The sequence below is a fragment of the Staurois parvus genome, unplaced genomic scaffold, assembly GCF_062004578.1.
Source record: "Staurois parvus isolate SC_StPar_1 unplaced genomic scaffold, SC_StPar_1.0 ptg000283l, whole genome shotgun sequence".
Taxonomy (NCBI): domain Eukaryota; kingdom Metazoa; phylum Chordata; class Amphibia; order Anura; family Ranidae; genus Staurois; species Staurois parvus.
This window is the reverse complement of record NW_028318079.1, coordinates 1,009,712-1,032,628: the sequence shown is the minus strand read 5'-3', so window position 1 is coordinate 1,032,628 and position 22,917 is coordinate 1,009,712. Positions and strand designations below refer to the sequence as shown.

General features: G+C 40.7%; 1 protein-coding gene across 15 annotated transcripts in view; it reads right to left on the bottom strand.

Moving 5' to 3' along the window:
* The window catches only part of CADPS (calcium dependent secretion activator), a 610,020-nt gene that overhangs the window by 274,545 nt on the left and 312,558 nt on the right, over positions 1–22,917 (bottom strand). For all 15 annotated transcript variants that reach the window (XM_089682020.1, XM_089682023.1, XM_089682021.1 and 12 more), the window contains exons 7-8: positions 9,085–9,196; positions 8,356–8,495 (exon numbers count right to left, since the gene is read on the bottom strand). In XM_089682020.1, coding sequence (XP_089538146.1) covers positions 8,356–8,495; positions 9,085–9,196 — 252 coding nt within the window. The remainder of the gene's footprint in view (positions 1–8,355; positions 8,496–9,084; positions 9,197–22,917) is intronic.

Below are 22,917 nucleotides of genomic sequence, written 5' to 3'. Positions count from 1 at the left end.
TCAATTGCTGGATGCAACTAACTCATAAACATTACAGTATTTATATGCTCCCAGCTTCAGTAACACTACCACCATAATTTTCTAACAGCTCCTCCTGTCCAGTCATGTGTGCAAAATCCTGCGCATGCGTGCACCACATGTCTGTCCATTCATAAATGCCCCCCCAAAAAACGTGCATACTATATGTAAGTAACACATTTTGACTGATGATTTCCTAAAAACTCTGCGACAGTGGGCTCCCATTTACATGGAACTATATTGGGTAACGTTTGATTCACACCTCTGCATGTGTTATGGTGCAGGTTAACACACTTGAACCACCATGCCAAGTAAATGTGTGGTGGATTGCATTGCCAATCATTTTGGATGGCACTCTAACACACATGTACAAAATAAAGAAACACACCTGCCCCCTTCATTGCTCCACAACATAATTACGAGAATGCACTGCGCTACAATGGCCACAAATATTACAGGTTTGTTTTATACGGGTATATATTGTACAGGGCTTTTTTTCTCAGGAAATAGGTGCAGAATCTCAACCATGACCCCCCCCCCCCTCTTGACCCCCGCACAAACCCTCCAAACCGTATCAAATACTGGATGTGGTTAAATTTTACTAACAGTAGGGGGGTCTTAATGAGGCATTAAATACCAGTAGTGCATTACATACAGAGTGCAGAGTTCGGGGTGCGCTGCATACAGAGTGCAGAGTTCAGGTGTGCACTTCATACAGAGTGCAGAGTGCGGGGTGTGCTGCATACAGAGTGCAGAGTTCGGGTGTACGCTGCATACAGAGTGCAGCGTTCGGGGTGCGCTGCATACAGAGTGCAGAGTTCGGGTGTACGCTGCATACAGAGTGCAGAGTTCAGGTGTACGCTGCATACAGAGTGCAGAGTTCAGGTGTACGCTGCATACAGAGTGCAGAGTTCAGGTGTACACTGCATACAGAGTGTAGAGTTCAGGGGTGTGCTGCATACAGAGTGCAGAGTGCGGGGTGTGCTGCATACAGAGTGCAGAGTTCAGGTGTACGCTGCATACAGAGTGCAGAGTTCAGGTGTACGCTGCATACAGAGTGCAGAGTTCAGGTGTACACTGCATACAGAGTGTAGAGTTCAGGGGTGTGCTGCATACAGAGTGCAGAGTGCGGGGTGTGCTGCATACAGAGTGCAGAGTTCAGGTGTACGCTGCATACAGAGTGCAGAGTTCAGGTGTACGCTGCATACAGAGTGCAGAGTTCAGGTGTATGCTGCATACAGAGTGCAGAGTTCAGGTGAGCGCTGCATACAGAGTGCAGAGTTCAGGTGTACACTGCATACAGAGTGTAGAGTTCAGGGGTGTGCTGCATACAGAGTGCAGAGTTCAGGTGAGCGCTGCATACAGAGTGTAGAGTTCAGGTGAGCGCTGCATACAGAGTGTAGAGTTCGGCCTTCTTCCACAGCTGTTTACCTCTGGATCCCCCATACATATCTCACTGTCACCTCTCTTTAGCTCTGACCTCTGCATGCAACCCCCCCCCTCCACTGTCCCCATCTTCTCCCCCCCCACCTTAAAAGCTCCACCATCTTTCACATGTCTTACTTTTGTTGCTGTATTAAACCGAAGCACCGAGCTCGTTCTAGTACCCTGTAGGTGGCTGTGCCTCTCTTACTTGCAGGGAGATCATCCAGTGAGGGTGTCAGCTGTGAAACAAGCTGTCACTTGTAAACACAGAAGCCTGACTTCATTGTTTATAAGTGGTAGCAGGAGCAGAGGGCCTGAGCCATAGGTAGCAGAACTGAGTTCCACCAGATTCCACCAGGTTATATAATTTATAAATTGTTGTGTATATATAGCTAGGATTTTATAACAGCCTCAGAAATACTGAATTAGGCATACATAAAGTGACAGTGGCTAGGCAGTAGCAAGTATGAAGGCAATAAATCCACAAAGCTAAGACAGCTAAACAAATGCTCCTTACTACAAACACAAAACAAAAGCGATTTGTGACTAGCTGATCCAGATGACTCCACCTGTGTGTCTGACATCAGCTCGTCTAGATTTCAGACTTCACAGTTTCATTTTTTTCAACAGACTCCCTAATGGGAACACACTCCCACCCCCAGGCCCCATAGCATCTACATGGGCTGCTATGACAATAGTTACACCTAGAGATGTAAATTTTTTTTTTTTCCGAGGAAAAAAGGAAATTTTTAGAAACACTGAAAAATTTTATTGTGGTGTAGTATTACACATTGAAAGTCATTATGTTAAACTGGGAAGGTGAAATGGAGTGTATATAAACGTAGTATGCTTTAAAATAACAGTACAGCTTGTTTAGTAAATAAACTAAACTTGCTTTTCAAAATTTGTAAAGATCCAGAAGCAGCAGAAAGTGTTTCTGGAAAGAGAACTGGAGGAAAAAGCTCCTTGCACTTTTGTAATTATATTCCTTATCATTTTATTCCATAAAGTATTTTTTAAAGTCTCTAGGGCACCTCTGGCATGCCAGGATGTGTTTTGTCATCCTTGTAGCATTTGGAAAAGAGTATTTTTTCTCACAATATTTGTAAATTGCTGGCAGCAGACATTGCATTGTGGAAATGTTTCCAAACTCTAGATGTTGGTCTCACCATTTTACTAAGAGGAGGAAAAGAAAAGACAATTTACTGACCAGACTATATGTGAACATAATGCTGTGATGGCAAAGAACATTAATAGGAATCATTTAAAGGTTATAAAGATAAACTTATTTGTCAGACAAATGTACCCTCTTACCTGTCAATTAAGGCCTGAAAGATCATCTACTGTATCCCAACAATCACCCAACTTTAGGAGGTACAAGATTGAGAACACAAGCAAACTAAACTGGAGCCTTTACCCTGCAGTGCCGCAAGTGGCAGAAATGCATATTTCTCTTGTTTGAGAACTGCATTCAGAAGGAGTGTTACTTGAATTGTATCCCAGGATTTGCTTGTCTTCAGCTGAGAGAACTTGCAGTAAGTTAAGACATTACATAAAGTCTCAGAAATCTTACATTAATGTTTTCATGATATATAGTTTGAATACCATGTCATAGATTTATTACTTATCATTGTAACAGAACAAATTCCATGCTGCTTTTCAATATTTCCAGAAAAAACAAAAGACAGCTTTGGGAAAAAAAACTGAACAAAAAAAAACTATTTCTTTCTTAATTATTAAATTTTTTTAAGACCTTCCCATCTCTAGCTACAACACTATATGTGTCAATATAAATATGAGTCTAACATGTATAAAATATACTTCAGAAACAAAGATTCTTTTATCTGAATTTAGAAAGGCTTGTGCTTTTTTTTTTTTTTTTTTTTAAGCTTAGATTAGATTAGAAAAAATAGATTAATGTAAAGCTATTGGCTTGTGGCATTTAAGTGACAAATTAAAGCGGTTTTAAACTCAAAAGCAAGTAATTAATAAATTGCAGCTTAACAATTCTTAGGTGTCATGACCATATTAGTTTTCTTTTTTAGTTTTTTTTCTTTCTTTCTTGTGGGTGGTGGTAGTCTTTTTAGGCCTTCTTTCTCTTATTTTCACTTGGTGATCTGGCCAGAAAGTTTGTTTTTTTCAACAGAACAAGCTCTTCTGCAAATGTTGAGACAACCATTTACCACTGATAAGGGGGTGTACAATGACCAGTTTTTTATATATTCATGTAAAACCTTTATCCTAAAAGAAAATAAAAAATATTGCTGTAACTGCTATGTGAGCTGGAGTTTGGCTACAATTTGTTATTGTATTTAAAGCTGCTAGTACATCTAATACTTCCTTCTCCTCACACTAACAATGCTGCTGTCTGCTGTGCCCCTGCATTACAAGTGGGGGCACTCTTATACTGGAGATGTGTTACTGGCTAGATCACCATGTATAACAGAGCCTAAAAAAAATACTAATGCAGTCACCGCATCTAATGATTGGTAAGCTGCAATATATAACATTTTTAGTTTTGGATTTTTACTGCTACAGGGCGGCTGCTCTTCACAAAATTCCATAAATAGACTTGATTTTGCATTTCTGAGTAGGAGACAAGTGTGCGTGTGCCGCCCTACCCACGTTGTCATTGTCTCCCAAAGATGTCAATCATTGAGTCCCGGCCAGTGATTCATGGCCGGGACTCAGCGACTGGTGGAGCAGCTAACAGGAGAGAGATCTGTGAGTGTAAACAACACAGATCTCTCTCTTGTCAGCAGGGACGTGCTCCTAGTAAAATACAACATAGTACACATTAATCACACTCCCTGTCACACGATTAACCCTTTGATTGCCTCAGATGTTAACCCCTTCCTGCCTAGTGTCTATAGTACAGTGTCAGGGCTTTTTTTTTAGCACTGATCGCTGTATTGGTGTCACTGGAGATGCCAGTGGCAGTTAGTCAGCTCCCACCCAGTGTCAGTTAGTGTCAGAATGCCCGCCGCAGTCCTGCTATAAGTCGCTGATCGACGCCATTACTAGTATAACAAAGAAAAGAAATTCCAGTATACATACTGTTATTTGTGGGCACTATAACTTTCACGCAAACCAATTAATATACACTTATTGGGGGTTTTTTTTACCAAAGACATGTAGCAGAATATATTTTGGACTAAATTTATGAAGAAATTTTACTTTTTATTTTTTTATTGGATATGTATTATAGCAAAAAGTAACACATTTTTTTTATTGAAGTTTAAACTTTATTTTTTATTTTTATTTTTTTTCATTTATAGCTCAAAAAATAAAGACTCAGTGATGATAAAATACCACCAAAAGAAAGCTCAATTTTTATGAAAAAAATTACATAAATTTAATTTGTGTTGCATGACTGCGCAATTGTCAGTTACAGTAGCGCAGCGCTGTATATAAAAAAAATGGCCTGGTCATGAAGGGGGTAAATGTTTGAGAGGGCAAGTGGTTAAATTGCATTATATTTATTTTGCTTTCTATTTTGTTTAGTTTGTTTGGAAATAGTTTGATTGATTTAGTAACATCATTTCCTATGAAGGACACGAGGACAGAGTCTCATCTGTTTAGATACATGATGTCCATTTCTCCTAGAGAGATGCCTACAGACTGGTCCATTTCATGTCTGATAAATGATCTCACAGAGCAGCAAAGAATGAACTGAATGCTGAGCTCAGGGATGACTTTTCTGCAGGCTCTACGGTAACTAAAATGGGAACACTGTACAAACTGAGCTGAACACAGTTTATATCAAACACTTCACAGTATGACATAATATTTGACATTATTGAGTGCTGTAATACTAATACCAGGGAGTTTTAAAAAGCTTAGAACAATGCAAGTATGCACATCTCGTACTTGACCAGTCTCTGTGGAAGCTGCAAATCGCTGTAGTAGTCGCATCTGGGTCCAGTGCAAAATGGCTGCCCCAATACATAGTAACCACAGGGGATTGCTTGCTCCAAATTGCCATCATTCAGAGAAAGCCTTGTCTTTCAATGAATACTAGGTGTTCTCTGATTGGATGGCTTCATTGTCTGTTCAAACACGTTGAATCAGAAAACGCCTTGTATTCACTGAAAGAATACAAGGCATTTTCTGAAAGTGATTGTACAGCCTTTAATTTTTTTATGTTGTTATTTAAGTAATAAACATAACTTAAAAACAAATAATATCCTACGCTAATGAAAAACTATCAGTCTTACACACCGCAAAATAAATATTAAGTGTAAAAAGGAAAAACTGCCAACATAAATACCCACATACGGATATTTCAAAACAATTCAAAAACCAACATGTATAAAGCTAATTCTCAATGTTCATAAACCTTCAACAAGAAAGTGCAATTCATCACAAATATCAATTATCAGTCTAAACATGTAAATACTGGCCATTATATATATATATATATATATATATTACACATACCCCATGCCTTTTTCATAAGTAAATATTTAGAAATAAATTAAATAATAATTTAAAAAAGTCCCAAATAAATGTCCATATAAAGGAGCAATGTTTGATCTAGCTTTAGCACCTTTATATAGACATTTATTTGGGCCTTTTTTAAATTATTATTTTGTGTGTGTGTACTATATATTTAAAGGGCCAGTATTTACATTTTTAGACTGATAATTGATATATACGATGCATTTTTTGCACTTTATTGTTGAAGGTTTATGAACATTGAGGATAAGTGCTGTACATGTTGGCTCTTGAAAAGTGGTTTTGCACAGAGCAGCCCTGATCCTTCTCTTCTAGGGTCCCCTGCTGGTGCTCCAGGTTCCTCCTCTTTTCTGTGTGCCCCCATGGCTATGGGGGCACACCTGTGGGCTCACTCCCGGGCTGCCTTGCCTGTGTCCATTGACACAGATAGCAAGCTCGTCCCCATCCCCGATTACTCCTCACATTATTTGATTGGCAGCAGCAGAAGGTAATGGTTCCTGCTGCTGCCTGAGTCTCTGTGGGAAGAGGAAGAGAGAGGAGGGAAGACTTCAGCCAGGCACAGTGCTGATAGGCTCAGGTAAGTGTTTAGAAGAGGGGTAAGGAAATAGGTATTAAGGTGTTTTTTACCTTAATGCAGGGAATGCCTTAAAGTAAAAAACACCTAACCTTTAGATCGCTTTAATGCTGGAAGTGCAAAGCGAGGAATCCTTCATGGACCAATATAACTTCAACTCCTGCACACATACATGCAGCCTCTCAGCAGCTGAGCCTTAACACCGAGAGGCAGTATATATGCATACCCAAAGAAAAACAGAACTGCGTGTGCACCATGTGCGCTCCTGGCACAATTGCCAGCGGCTAATGGAAAGCTCCAATCTCTATTTGCAATGGGGAGCTTTCCAATAATGTGACAGCCAATCACAGCGGTCACATGATCACAAATCCCATCCCACCTCCCGGCATCTGAAACCCCTTAAAGAGCTGGGAGGTGCAAATGCCAAGGGGTTAAAACAGTAATGGAGGGCTAGGGTGGTGGAGTTGTAACACAGTTCAAATCTCAGTGCTCTAGTGATGTAAGAAGTATGTACATTTCGTTTTGTTGAATGTTTTGTGTGGCTCCAAGAAAAACGCAACTTCCATAAAGCTAAATAGTAACACATATTAAATGCATCCAAAACACACTATATGAAAAACCCAGAGGTGTGCATGTAGCTTTGCAGTAGACATGAATGAACCTTCAAAGCAGGCCTAGCACTCACTAGTTTGCCTGGCAACCCCCGCAACCCTCCATATTTCGTCCTTTGTTTCATACTTACCTTTTCAAAATGTCCTAAGCCAGTCATGTAAGGTGGTATAGGGGCCTTTTTAGATCCTCTACTGTGGTGAGGAGTCCAACAGCTATGTGATTATGCCAGCGTTGTTCTCTGCATTGCTGTATATCAGTGCAGGGCACTTTGGTGATGCCTCAAGGAGTGGGTCCATGACACCCTGCACTCACAGGTTGTTCTCAGTCTTGCGGGTTCAATCACATGTTCAAATGCACGTTGTTACATCTTCTATATACAACAGCCCTGCTTTTGTTATCTTTAGCTTAATTTTCCTTGTCTGCTAATATTCATCTACCTAAAATGACCTCCTCTGTCCAGCACAACGAGACATTCTAAGAACAAGATAGTCACACGTGGCTCAGGATATTTAATTGCTGGTGTTCAATGAGAGATAACAATGTGATCACCTTTTGCCCCCCAGCAGTTGTCCATGTTCTCAGGAGGAATGACAGAATGGTTATGTCTCATATTATGATAGATCCAAGGTGCCTGCTCATATTATGCAGAAGAAACACAAAAAGCGGGGGTTTAAAGTAAAACTATAGGCAAAACTTTTTCTTTCCATTTTGGATAGAGTAAGGGAGTTATAACCCGTCAGATTTTTTTTGCCATCTGTGTCCCATTGAGGAGATTTCCCTTCACTTACTGTACCATTGCCAAACAGGAAGTGAGAGAAAATCCCTGCAAATTAAGGGAATTCCCCTCTATTACTTTTCTGGGGACAACCCAAAATGTGGGATTTTCTTTTACTTTCACTTTCAATGATAACTGAAAACAGGACAAATAGAGAGGGTGAATCTTCTTAATGGGGGCACAGACAGCAATAAAAACTGACAATCCACTCTATCCATAATTAAAAAAAAGTTTTGCCTTTAGTTATATTTTAAGCATGAGTAATGACATGAACACTTGAATACTGTAGGACTCAGGACCTTTTGTAAAAGCAGAAAGAATAATTCTATAAGGAAAGCAGAAAATATTTTTATGGTTTACTACTGTCTGCATGGAATCAACAACTACAGAGCAGATATTACAGAATCAAGGTAAATGGACATCTTTATAGCAGATGAAATGACGCAAAAGAAACAGGAATTGAGTAATTCCCAAAAATGTATTGAGTACTTACCCACAATGTTTCATGTTCTGTGGTTTATCCATTCGGACTGCTAACTTTATTTTAAGATCCTGGTCAGGGCAGTTTTTGGACACTGCCATTTTGTGCAATTCTGATTGTTTGGGACTGTTGGGTGTTGGGTGTAGGACGACCTAAGATATGCAGAAAGACAGAAAAAAACAATGATCAATCCTTTGGTATATGTCAACTATAAAGTGCGGGTGAGTCTACAGGCATGAAAAAAAAATGCATGTCCTTCATGGATGGCACTGTGGTTCCGTGTTTAGCACTTTTGCCTTGCAACACTAGCAGGTCCAGAATTCGAACTCCAATGCAGGCACTGCCTGTATACAGCTCATACATTCTCTGTATGATTGTGTGACTGTAATCCATGCCCTTCATCTTCCTTTTATAACCCTAGAATCTATAGGTAAGGTTATCCGGCTTCTGACAAATTGGTCCTAGCTGGTTCGTACGTGTTGGGATTTTGTCCACTCCATTTTTGCATCCAGTCTGACTAGTAATGTGGGTGCTGCTGTTTGCAATGATTTTGGCTCAAGATACCAAAAACACACTCTACCATTGATGAGTTGCCATAATTTCCTGGGGTAGCTGATAGAAGAACGAGCTAGGGACTGTCAAGGGCACGTCTTCTACCTAAATGTCTTGATGCTAAAATATATAACTCTTTCCTATCTTAGATATTTGGGTGTTATGTTGTTACGTTGATATATTCCTTACCCGTCCAAGTTCCTTATCCTCCAGTGCCAGGACTCCAGTGCTCTCTGTAAAAAGCTTGACCTTGACGGCAGGTAGCGCATGTGTGGTGCTAAAGTCCCCTTGTGTTCCCCAGCTGCAAAAAAAACGTACAAACAGTAGTCAATATGCAACTATAGGCTAAGCAAATCAGACAATGGGTTAAATAAAAAACGACAATATAGCACTAAAATGTGCTACAACTCAGTGACAAGAAATGTGTTAATTGTCTCTCTAGTTAATGTGAGACAGATGTCTGGGATGGTAGTTTGGTGCTAAGATCTTGTAGGTGCAAGATGTTGCAGATCAGCAGTAGCACAACTCTTATTCTCTATTAACCAAATTCTAGTAACTAGTATGTTGTATTTCTGGGGGTAGTCGTCATTTACAGTGACTGAAAAACAGAATATAACTTAGGCTGGGTGTCTCAGTTGCCAATCCTCAATCATGTGGGAGAAAGGGAGGTAAGTTACATGCTCCACTCTACCCTGCATAGGCAAAGCATAGGTTCACTTTAGGCTTTAGGTGCCCTCTCAAAATCTCCAGAGGTGAGCATAAAGCAAGATTTCTTAATAAAATAAGGTCACTCTTTATTATGTGAATGCTACTCCCATAAGGCTAGGTTCACATCTAGGCAGGTTTCAGGTGATGTGTTTTGCAGGCACATTTTGTATGTGTATATGATGCTTTTTTATGCATTTTATTTTTTTGGGCTAATAGGAAAGTATGACAGTTCTGCTCGTGTAGTGTGACTTTAATGCAACTTTACACTCTCTGGTACTCATGTAGAATCAAAGTAGCATCAATGTCGCATTATAGTAGTGCAGGAACCTTTATGTTTCCAAAATCGCATGTTAGGGTTAAGGGTAGCCCCTAACCCTAACATTTAACCCTAACCCTAGCCCTTAACACTAACATTTAACCCTAACCTCAGCCCTTTATCCTAACCCTAGCCCCTAACCCTAGCTCTTAACATTAACATTTAACCCTAACCCTAGCCCTTAATCCTAACCCTAGCCCCTAACCCTAGCTCTTAACCCTAACCCTAGCCCTTAATCCTAACCCTAGCCCCTAACCCTAGCTCTTAACCCTAACATTTAACCCTAGCCCTTAATCCTAGCTCTTAACCCTAACCCTAGCCCTTAATCCTAACCCTAGCCCCTAACCCTAACATTTAACCCTCACCCTAGCCCTTAATCCTAACCCTAGCCCTTACCCCTAACATACGACTTTGGACACAAAGGTTCCTGTCCTACTTTGATGTGCCTTTGATGCTACTTGAGTGCTAGATAGTGTAAAGTCACATCAAAGTCACACTACATGAGCAGAACTGTCATACTTTGCTATTAGCTTTACACAATCTGCTACAGGGAAAAAAGTCCTTGACCCTTTCCAAAAAACGCACTGGCTCAAAACATATAGATGTGATCTAGATCCATAGGAAACCATGTTAAATGGACTATAGTGCATTTCTGCAAAATGCACTAACAAATGCATAGGTGTGAATTAATGCTAAATACATAAGTGTTAACATAGCAAAACTTTGCCTTAAAAAGAAAAAGCTAACATGAAGGCTTTTCATTGCAGAAGAGACATACTGGGGTGAATTAATAAAGATAATCATTAGAATTCCCTTGCGCCTCTGCACCAATACTGTCAGGGTTTGCAACCAGGTACATAATTTTGTCTTAGGAGGCGATGGCACTGTAAAAGTTACATTTTTTTACATCCTGTGTGCATGAGGCCCTAAACTGTCTATAGAAATACTGCTACAGGATTTTACGACAAGTGGTCTTGCTTTGACATCTGAAATGCAAACTGCTCAATTTTTTTTAAATCTGAACAATGGCAAAAGTTTAGAAAAGGTAAAAACACCAACCTGGCAGGTAAGCAGTGAACCAAAGGATTAGAAGGGTAATTTATTACCTTGCCATTTTTGTGTCCTTGGTATTCTTATTTAGGTATGTTTTATCCCCAAAGCAAAAAAGACTACTGGTATCCAGACAGACTCCAACTACAATATTCAATCTGACAAAATGTTCTACATTTTGACAGAATATAAACAAAATCAAAGAAAAAGTGGATTTTATTTTCAGCACTAATGCTTCATTTCTTCAAACTGAATTAAAAAAACCCCATCAGATTGGAAACTTGGCAATTATTTTTGATGGCTTTAAAGTAGATGAAAATTCTATATGAATGACATTTAGTTTGTTAAAGCCTTGTATAATATCAATCATCTTTTATAATATAATACTTTCATTATCCTTTTTTTCATCTTTTGTAGCATCTTGGTTCTGCAGCCTTTTACTGTCTACATGCACTTCAGCAATGGCTGTATGGCATTTCTCAAGCTGTGTTTCCTTATGGTGACAACAATTGGCCATATATGTGTAATACAGTAAGTGTTGAAACAACCACTCGTAGTTTCCACTGGAAATCCACGTGATAGGATGACAATGCAAGGAGCATAACTGGGAGATGGATAAATCCAATGATACAGGGGTATCCAACCTTCTGACATTTCTGGGCCACAACGAAAGAAGAGGAAATTGTCTTGGGCCACATATAAAGTACATTAACAATGAGGATAGCTGATGAGCAGAAAAAGTCGGGAAGATCAGAAGTTAACAATCACTGATATAGATAAATCACCCCTGTACCTAGCAATGCCAATGGCCCTTCACCCACACCCATGATCCTAGTATTGCCAATACATAACCACCATATCCACTAATGCCAACTGTCCAACACCATCACCCAAGATCCTAGTATTGCTCATATATCACCACTGTATCCAGCAATGCCAATTGTCCATTATCCACAATCATGATCCTAGTACTGCTCATACATAACCACTGTATCCAGCAATGCCAATTGTGCATCACCCACACCCAAGATCCTAGTATTGCTCATACATTACCACTCTACCCACCAATGCCAATGGCCCATCACCCACACTCATGATCCTAGTATTGCACATACATCACCACCGTACCCAGAAATGCCAATGACCCATCATCCACACCTGTTACCCTATACTGCCCATACATAACACCTGTACCTAGCACTGCCAATGACCCATCCCGTGATCATAGTATAGCCATCACCACTGTGCCTAGTATAGCCCATTTATCACCCCTGTACCAAGCAATGCCAATGGCCCACCCCACGATCCTGGCATAGCCCACACATCATCCCTGTAACTAGCAATGCCAAAAACCCATCACCCAAACCTACTCTCCTAATACATCCCATACATTACCTCTGTACCCAGCAACACCAATGGCCCATCCTAAGATCCTAGTGTACCCCCTAGATCTGGCAAGGCAGCATTTACTTGCCTGCCGCTAGCAGGAGTCCCTGTAATAGCTGGTGCTGGTGCTATTGTAAACATGCAGCCCAGAGATCCCTCCAGATGTGCCTGTGCCTGAATTGTCCCTGCCAGCTGCTGCGGCTGCAATGCTTGCATGGCATCCCCAGCATCCCTCCAGGCGTATGCTTAACTCCCTTGGGCTGCATGTAGCTCGCTAGCGGTTTGGACACACCTTCTATAACAGAAAATACCTGAAGAAGGACCCCCAGGGTTACCAGGTAATAGTTTAATGAGATCTTAATTTAAAAATAATGAAATTTACTTGTGAAATATATCAACACGTTTAGTCTTACATTCGATTTTGGTGTTAGTATTACATTTATTTTAAAGTGTGTTTTGTATCAAAAACATAATTTTTTTCAGTTCACTCACTTTTGAGCAAGCCAACCTGAGCATATATTTAATATACCTGTTTGGTCAATTGTAAAAGGGAATTAAGGCTCCAAGTAGCCATCTTTATTGAAACAATATAGAATCAAATTAATTTAATAATGTATTCCATTAATTATAATGTATTCTATTAATTATTTTTCAATTTTATTAAACACACACACACACATACATGTGTAGCCAATGGTAAAGTGAATCATGGATCAAAATAGCTGGATAATATTTGGTAAAATAACTTTTGAATCAATATTAAATCATAAGGAAAGTCAGAGGGCTTTAATGGCTATCCTTACTATCTAAATGTGGGGGCTCTTGTTTCTTGGGTGGCAAAAGTTAGCCATAGATGTGTTCTGTATATCATCATTGTGTTGAGTAGGGAGCCATCTATTGGGTGTTCACTGCAATTGCACCTGTTTTTATTATTTCTTTTAACAAGAATAGGGAGTATCTCATGTTTGTTAAAGATTTTCCATGAAGCACTGCAGTGCCATTTCCAGTTTCTAGAACACACCAGTGTGGGCCTCCTTTCTCCCTCTGATACACATATGCTTGTAAGTCTATTCACTGTTTCCTAAAGCTACAACATCAATATATTTAATGTCATTTGTACCTAGCTGTTTTTAAGAAATGTGTTTATTGTATGCATTTGTAAAAGACATGTATAAAAGAATATTGTAACTTCAGTTTATGTGATTGTATTGCAGTTTTACAGAACTATTCACAGAAGTGAATTCAGTTTTGGAATGAAACACAATGCTGCTTCTGTCAGTTTTGTAAGCTGGCTGTCAGCTAATCGTTAGTAGGACAGCATAGATGGATAGAATCTCAGCCGGGTTTAGTAGGGACCAACCAAGATTCGATCCATCTATGGGCAGGCTGGTTGTACTGAAGTTGATCCATCGACCAACTTCAGTACAACGGCCTGTCCGTTTTTTTGTATGTGATCAATGCTGGCAGCTATAGCCACTAGCAGTGATCATTGTATTCTGCTGGGAGGAAAGGCTCCCCGCTGGTAGAATACAATGGCGTTGCAGGAAGGATTCCCCCATTAACACTGACTGGGAATGGAGCAATTTTATTTCTTTCCAGCTGTGGTGAAAGGAAAAAAAATTGTATAATCTATGGCTTGCTAAAGTCAGAGAACGCTCTTATTGTTTTGAAAACCTGTAACATTTTCTATCTGTATGAAGGTGTAACGTTTTCTGTTCTGTATAGGAAAAGCCCTGTAAATGTAACCTTTATCTCCTCCTCTTCTATACTCCTCTATTGCCCTGGGACTGGTGTGATTGGCAGATCCTTTAAACACATGTAACTGAGCATCATTTGAATTGTGAAATTAAGAGCCTAGGATACGGGGAATTTTGTTCTAGACTCTGTATCCTTTTGGGAAGGCACAAAGTCTGTTCCACTGGATAGAGTTCAACAGCTGGTGCCTGCCAGCAAATGCATTTCATCAGCAGTAGATCAGTGCAGACAGCTGCATTTTGCCCAGGACGACAGCTGTGAACTTTACAACAAACGAGGATGCCCGAAGCGTGCAGGTAGCGGTACATTCAGCTTCTGTGTAAAAAAAAAAAAAAATGCTGGGATTTGTTCAAAGCTGAAGGGTAGGATGTACAAGAAAAAAACCCTATATAATGATAAAAAATTTCTAGGCCAGAACAGGTGGAGGAAATACAGAACTATTAAAAGCCTAACACAAAGCTCCACCCAAGTCAAAATTTTAATAAAGCAGTATTAAACCCCAAACCAAAAATGTAATATATTGCCGCCTACAAATCATTAGATATGGTGGCTGCATTAGTTTTATTTTCTTAGCCTTTTCCCACCTGGTGATCTGGCCAGTAACACACCTCCTATATAGTGCCTGCACTCTGGATGAAGGAGCTGGAGGGGACATCTTTGGACAACAGCATTGTCAGTCTGGGGGGGAGGGGAGTTTTAGATGTACTAGCAGATTTAAATACACTAACAAATTCAAGTCAAACTCCAGCTTGCACTTTATTAGCAGTTACAACAAACAGTTTTTTCCTTTTTTGGATAAAGATTTTACATAAATAAATAAAAGCTGATCATTGTACGCACCCCAGCTAGTTTTAAATGTTTTTTTCTCATCTCTGTAACTAATGTTCTGCTGGATATAATATAACTATAATATAACTATGCTGTGGTGTATATGTACAGTATATCAGGTATATCTGATATACATATACACCACAGCATAGTTATATTGTGTACCTATAACCCTAAAGAACACATTGTTAGAAATGCATGGGATATGCCCCGGCTTTGGGATATGGGGGGCACAGCACGTGCAAGGCATGAGCAAAATCAGCACAGTGGCTTAATAGTTAACACTTCCGCCTGCCAGCACTAGGGTCATTGATCTGAATCCCAACCACTGCACTACCTGCCTGGAGTTTGCATGTTCTGCCTGTGCGGGTTTCCTCCCACATGCTGCTATTTACTTTTAAAGCCCATCCTGATCCAGCCATCCATCAACATCCAGAGAGGGGAGTTCCTTAATGCTGATATCCACACCCGTTGATCCCTTAAAGGGACCTCTGGTTTAGCTGGATCCTGTACTTCCTGTGAATCACTGATAGCACCACCATATCTAGAGGGAGGATTATCCTGTGGCAGGACCTTATCCATATCCTAAAGGGGACCTCTACACATATATACAATGCGTATTTACGTTACGCATCTGGTGAGTGCGTAATTCTACCATATCTTTTTGGAGCACCATTATTTACTACCCAGATCTGCACGGAGGAACCCTTTAATATTTGTCATATTTATTTGTGGACATTGATTATTACATATATTTTTATAGCGCTGCACCTATTATTTGCTTTGGCCTGTTTCCATCCGACAGCCCATAAAGGACAGCGGGCTGTGTCTGTGTCAGCTCTGCAGAGCGCACACGGACCTGTCATCCGCTTGCTCAGTGGGGATCAGAAGGCAGATCCCCCACTGGCAAGCAGATCCGCTGACGAGTCCACCCCATGTGAAAGGGGCTTCAGGGATGGTTACTGCTGCAATTATTTCTTTCCCATTAATCAGGCCGTTGTCCTCTCATTGGGCTAGTGCATAACTGGTAACGCCATTCACAGATGATAAAATGGAATGAGTGTCAAATACCTGGTAACTTTAGTTGCTCCTGTGTTTAATATCAAGTTAACCCTGTTTTTGTTGAAACTGTTTGCCTAGCACTCCTCTTACAGGGCATATTCCTGCTTAGCCATTTCAATCGTGGAACAATTTTTTTCATTTTTTTGCACAAATGTTAAAATGTACATTTTTCCTGAAGATTAGTTAAAACCCCCAAACATTATACATGTTCTGTTTCATTCTACGTTTATTAGATTCTTGCATGCAGTAAAAGTCATACAGACAAACACAGTTCTTAAAATTTTGAAGTATGGATAGAGGGGTGCAGTATATGGAACAAAGTAGGACATAATGCAGTAGAACTTATATCATATCAAGAAACAAAACATTTTTCCACAGCATGGAAGAAGGAAGTCAAACCTATTTCATAGTATGGTATATGATGAACTTTGGAACATCGGTGGATAATAAAGTGTGACTGTCACAGATGACTCTTCAAAAAAAGGCTGAGTAGAGGGATAGATCTTTAGACATTGGGAAGTATACATCCATTCTTAACCTCTGAAACCACTAAGCAACTTATTCACTCCCTGGTTATCTCTCGCCTTGACTATTGTAAGTCCCTCCTCATTGGCCTATCTCATCGCAGGCCATCCCATCATCAGTCTATCATGAATACTGCTGCCAGACTCAATTACTTTACTAACCATTCCATATCTACCACCCCTCTCTGCCAAGCCCTCCACTGGCTTCCCATTGCCCAATTAATAAAATTCAAAACATTAACAATAACATATAAAGCCATTTATAAATCTGCCACAAAGTACATCACCAATCTTGTCTCCAAATATCACCCAAACTGTACTCTCCTCTCCTCGTACGACCTCTTACTCTCTAGCTCCCTTGTCTCATCCTCCCATGCTCATCTCCAGGACTTCTCAAGAGCCTCCCCCATCCTGTGAAACTCTCTACCCCAATTTATCAGATTATCTCCTACTCTGCTCATTTAAGGCGATCTCTGAAAGTCTATCCTGCCTTCAGCTAATAATGGAATCTTCTATTCCTCCTACCAGTCCATCCCCCATAGTTATTACCTTCTATACCACTAGCCCTTCAATCTTAGATTGTAAGCTCCAAGGAGCAGGACCCTCCTAACCCTCTTGTATTGAACTGTACTGTTGCTGTATTGTCTCCCATTATATTGTAAAGCGCTGAGCAAACTGTTGGAGCTATATAAACCCTGTATAATAATAATAATAATAATAGATGTCCCATGACCAGACAAAGAGTGGGATGGTGGAGCAGGTGAGGTAATGAGAAGTAAGTCAAGACAGGAAGAAGAAACAGAAGGTGGAAGGGTGTGGAGAGGGATAGTTAGGTGGTAAGAACGGGAAAGAGCAGAAGAATGAGGTAAAAAGTTGCAAGGAGGAAGAAAAAGAGGTGTAGAAAGTTCGGGGAAGGGACTGAAGATTAATATTCATGTGTAATTATTGAAGGTCAATCAAATAATGCTACATATGTATTTCATGTGTGATTCTCCTATGGCAGAAGAACTATGCGGAATATTTGTCCCTTCTTCAAATCCAGGAATGTTCACCTATGTTAACACATTTTAGATTTTGACTACCACTGGAGCAAACAATTAGTCAACATGTTGCAACACCTAAAACTCCATGTTCAGAGACCATATTAAGATCTGTTTTCTCATCTCTAATTAATTTTCAGCTTTCTTTTTTCCCAGGATTGGAAAATGTCAAAGAAGTGATAGATATTCTTTGCAGAGCGTGAAGGAAATGCTCCATGCACTGCATGACAGCATCTGCCTTTGAACTGACACTCCTGTTTACTATTAAAAGCTTCATATTTGCCGAGCATTCTCAGACCATATGTTATCGACAAATGTTGCTAAGGAAAAAACAAACAATCGTTTTCATCAGGTTTTTTCACAGGATGAGGAAATTGTCACACAGGGACTAAACCCTAAACAAGAGAGGCCTGCAATAAAGACTGTAGACGGCTCTAAGTACACTTGGAACACTAATTAGATAAGAGACAGCAAACAATCTGTTAATTTCCTACAATGCAATTGAAGAAGAAGAAAGGCTGAGCTGAGATCACATCAGTCAGGTAGTATTAAATGTAAATTCCAGTCAAACTTGAACAGTCTGCATTTAAATTCGCTAAAAAAAAAAATGCATAGCTGCTCATTGCATCGAAGGATTGAATTCCAGGTATGGATATCTTATACATAGTTACATTGGATCCGTTTGGACAAATGTAACTATGTATATACCATACCTAGTCAATCCCAATGGAAGCTGGAAATCACTGTAGCAGACATCACTACTTGAGTGAGGGTCCCATGCTGAGCAGCTGCCCCTTCTACATTATGAACAGGAGAGGTAAGTCGCTGAGCATGGGCCTCATATAGAGAATGCTTAGCATTTTCTGAATAAAAGCAAAGTCTTCTTTGATTGGACAAGGTGGAGAGGTGGGGTGGTGATGTCATGCTCTCCACCTCATCCAACCAGAGAACACTTTGCATACCTGGAATCCTTCTTTAAAGTTATAAGCTAGATCAACAGTGAAATACAAAGTTAAACTGCATATAAGTGAGCTGTTTTACCTGCCAAAAGATTTGTATTTCTGTCCATCCAGTCTTGAGATTTATATATCTCCTCCACATAGGACAGCCCTATCTGGCAGGGAAGGAGACCTGAATTTCGGTGCAGTTTGACTTTCACTTACAGGTCTCCTTCACACCCCACCTTGTGGCTGGGCTGTGAAAGGAGAAGCAGCAGACTGAAGAGATCATATCTTTGTCACTCTATTCTCTCCACCTATCAGCATACTCTATGCACTATAGAAACCTGATTGGCTACTTGTGCTTCTTCCTACCCCTCTCTGAGCTCTGCTACACAGTAGACTGCAAGAGGCTGATACCAAGTTAAGTTCAGGTACTGTCACTTATTGTATTAAACAATAATTACTGATTACAAAGCTGCATTAGGTTGTCTTTTGTATCTACCTAGGGCTCAGCTTTAAATTATCTTGTGGTATAGAGTTTTCAGCACCTGACTTATGTGTTTGCTATATCCATCTACTGGCTGTTTTCCATGAGCTACATTCACTTGTTTAGATGACTGCCCAATGTAAAATTAGGTTATACAGCACAAAACCATGTGTCAATTGGTTGCAGCACCCCAGGTAGCAGCTTGAAAGTTTGCTCATTCTGATTTATATGAATTTAAAATACTTGATTTAAGGGATTAGTCCTCCAGCCACGGATAATGGAGTTAAAGTGTTACTAAACCCAGGACCCTGCATTCATTATATCTGTCTCCCACAGTACACAGAACATGGAAATGCAATTATTTTAGTAAATATAAACTGCTAAATACCTTTTCTCATCAGCAGTTAGAGCAGTCTTGTGACTTCTATCAGTGTTCAGCAGAGCACTGGTAAAGCTTGTAGGAGGAGTTTTCATTCTGACTGTCCTATGAGGCTGCATAACCCTTGACTCTCTGTGATGGGCTTAATGTTCGAGTCGAACGTAAGTTCATACTCGAACATGGGCGGTTCGTGTGTTTGCTGAATGCACAAACGATAACAGCATTCGGCAGGTTGTTTGCCCACTGTGCCCCACAATGCACTGTGCCCTAACAGTGCTGATTGGCCAATGCAATGTACCAGATCAAAGGTCAGATGCAATGCTTTGGCCAATCACAGTACACGATGACGTCACAAGGGGGCGGGGGTAATGGGTAGCGGTATACTCATTCACATGGGGGGGGCGAGATCTGGGGGCCCCCTTGTTAAGCCCTCTGCCCACAAACTCCCACAACCACTGGCCAGGGTTGTGGGGAAGAGGCCCTTGTCCCCAACAACATGGGTGTATGGTGCTTTCGGGGGGGTCCCCCATGTTGAGGGCATGTGGCCTGGAGTGGTTCAGACTCACTCATCCCCCCCTCTTTCCTGACCTGCTGGACTGCATGCTCAGATAAGGGAATGGTATGGATTTTGGGGGGGACGCCCATGCCATTTTTTAAAAAGAATTGCCATAAGGGTTCCCCTCAAAATCCATACCAGACTCAAAGGGCTTGGTATGGATGGGAGGGGGGACCCCACGCATGTTTTAATGCATATACAGACTGATTTTACTGTTGTGGGCTTAGTAACACTTTAACAAAGGTAAGAACAGGCAACTTATTGTGTCTGATGTGTAGCTTTTGACTTACTCTGAAAGAACCCACCACTGTCTTGCCAATCGTACTCCTTGGAAGCCTATGCTATTGATAAAAAAAATTAGCACAAGGGACGTTCATTTCATTTAATCCCAAATGTTCATTGTGTTGGTGCCATCTGTCATAGTGGAAATCTGAAGTCCTCTGCCCCCCCCCAAGCACTAGACTGGACCTATGACAGGTTCTCATCAAAAGTGCCAACTGTGCCTGTCTTTTCCACCCCTCTCATCCATTCACAAAAATCGTACTGTAGCTTCCATCATTGAAAAGTGATCTATGAATGGAGGAGGCAGACCTTTCATTCAACCGCCCATCCTCCATTCACAGATTGCTTGTCATTCATGGAAGCTAAACTTATCATTATTGTAAGTAACATCACCAGTGCTACCTAAATACCTAAACCTAGGCTTTAAAATGGTTGTACACCCTCACATATACCCAGTGAAGTGACTGGCCTCAAAGATTAAACAAATCCTCTTACATATGTTGTACCTGTTTATCTGCTGTTCAAAGGGCTACATTTATAAAGCTGAAAGTTCACAAAAACGCAGGCAGAGAGTTGAAAGTACACACTGCAGAGCTTAGTGAGGAGAGCTGAGAACTGATTGGAGGGAAGAGACACTGCCCCCCCTCCACACAGCTCACAGAAACAGAGCTGAGGCTGTCAATTTGCTGGAGGTCCCTTCTTGTCACCATTTTTCTCTTGGTGTCAGGAAAACTTGTCAGAAATGATTCATGCTCATAGCAAATGAACGAAGCAGCAGATAGAAATGGCACTTCTTGCTCTTAATAGTACACACTATACAGGGATATGCTTTGTTCATATTTCATGTCTGAGGTTTACAACCACTTAAACAATTCAGTCGCCCATGCAGGGCAAAGTAAAAGGGCTGCTTAACTCCCTCCTCCCCAGCAGCATGAATTAACCTTTCTGTGTTTCTATGCTACTCCGTTGGAACCAGCTAAAAACAGCCCCGTGGAAGTTCACAGGGATTCCCAGTTTTACCGGGATCCAGAATGCTGAGTGATGGCAGCCTCGCCTAGACAAACAAGCCATAAATCTACAATAAATATTACTTAAATGTTTTGGGATTTTTTTTGTTATGCCTTGTGATTTAGGTGAGGGGTGGGATACGATATATTGTGGGGCTCAGTTATTACAGACATCAAGGCCTGCTTTAATGACATTGGCTGAGGTTACGTTCTTGGTTTGCCACGCTGCAACAGGAATGGTCATTGCTACGCTGCCATTAAGCACTTTGCATCCACACAGCATCAATCACACGACATGCACTATGGTAGCTCATTAAATTACTGTGAAGTGATTGCGTTATGAGTGAAAAAAATTGTTTTATGCTATTCATAAATCTCCTAAATCAAACCCTCCCCGATGTAAGACAATGATGCCAAACAAGGAGCTGAAGGGGACTGCAATTAATGGGAGGTAATTTGTCTTTCACAGCAGCAGATCCTAATTGTTCATACATATGGCAGTCCTTTATAGAACAAATTGCTCTTTTAAATTTTCCGCTATCATTTCTGCTGGGGATATAGGAAATTCTGATATCAGGAATGATATTATCAATCTACTGTAGGTATTTGGCAGAGGAGAAAGGAAATAAGATGGCATGTGCTGCAGTTCTGGTGTTAAAAGGCTAAAATACTAATTCAGCTCAATAACATTTTATACCTATAATATAAAGGCTATTTGTTTGCCATATTCTCAGCTATACTAAAAATTTAATTTAACAGCTAAATACACAGCTGGAATATTTTACTTGCCAAAGAAATTAAAAATTTGTTCAGCCAAACCTCGTGATCCACACATTCTGTCAGAACCCGCATCTGAACCTACAACCTCTGCTGTGTCTGGCAATGTCTCTTCTTGCTGAGCCAGCTGAAACGCTGGACAGCTCCCTGGACAATTCTTTGAATAAATGAATTCCTGACTTCAAACTTGTTGCTCTTGAACCTTGAACCGCTTGATCCTCCTATGAACTTTCTGTTTTAACCATGTATTTGCACTTCCTGTTTGCCAGATTGTCGTGCTTTTTTTATTGTAACTATTGAGCCAATATATTTCTTTTGTCATTCCTGCTGCGTTTAAATCACCGCTACCACTTGTTACCTACCTTGGCTTTTTCCTTGACTATGCTTCTGCTTGATCCCAACCTGCTGCCACTTGTTACCTATCTTGGCTTGTTTACTGACTACTGCTTGATTCCTACCTGTTATATCTGCTCTGGACTCCAGCTTGCTCACCTCCTGGAAGGGCATTCCTGAGGACTGCGACCTGGTACTAACATGCAAGAAAACCCATCTCCACCATCAGGAACTCTGGTGAACACCAGTTAGTACTTAGAATCTGCACCTCGACTATGCTTCTGCTTGATCCCAACCTGCTGCCACTTGTTACCTATCTTGGCTTGTTTACTGACTACTGCTTGATTCCTACCTGTTATATCTGCTCTGGACTCCAGCTTGCTCACCTCCTGGAAGGGCATTCCTGAGGACTGCGACCTGGTACTAACATTTAGGAAAACCCATTTCCACCATCCGGAGCTCTGGTGAACACCAGTTAGTACTTAGACTCTGCACCTCCGGTGCGCCTGTGTCATTCGCCAGGGTGACCTGCCTCTGCACTTATCCAGCTGGTCAATGGGAGCCTGTCTACTTCTATAGCTACTGGTCTCC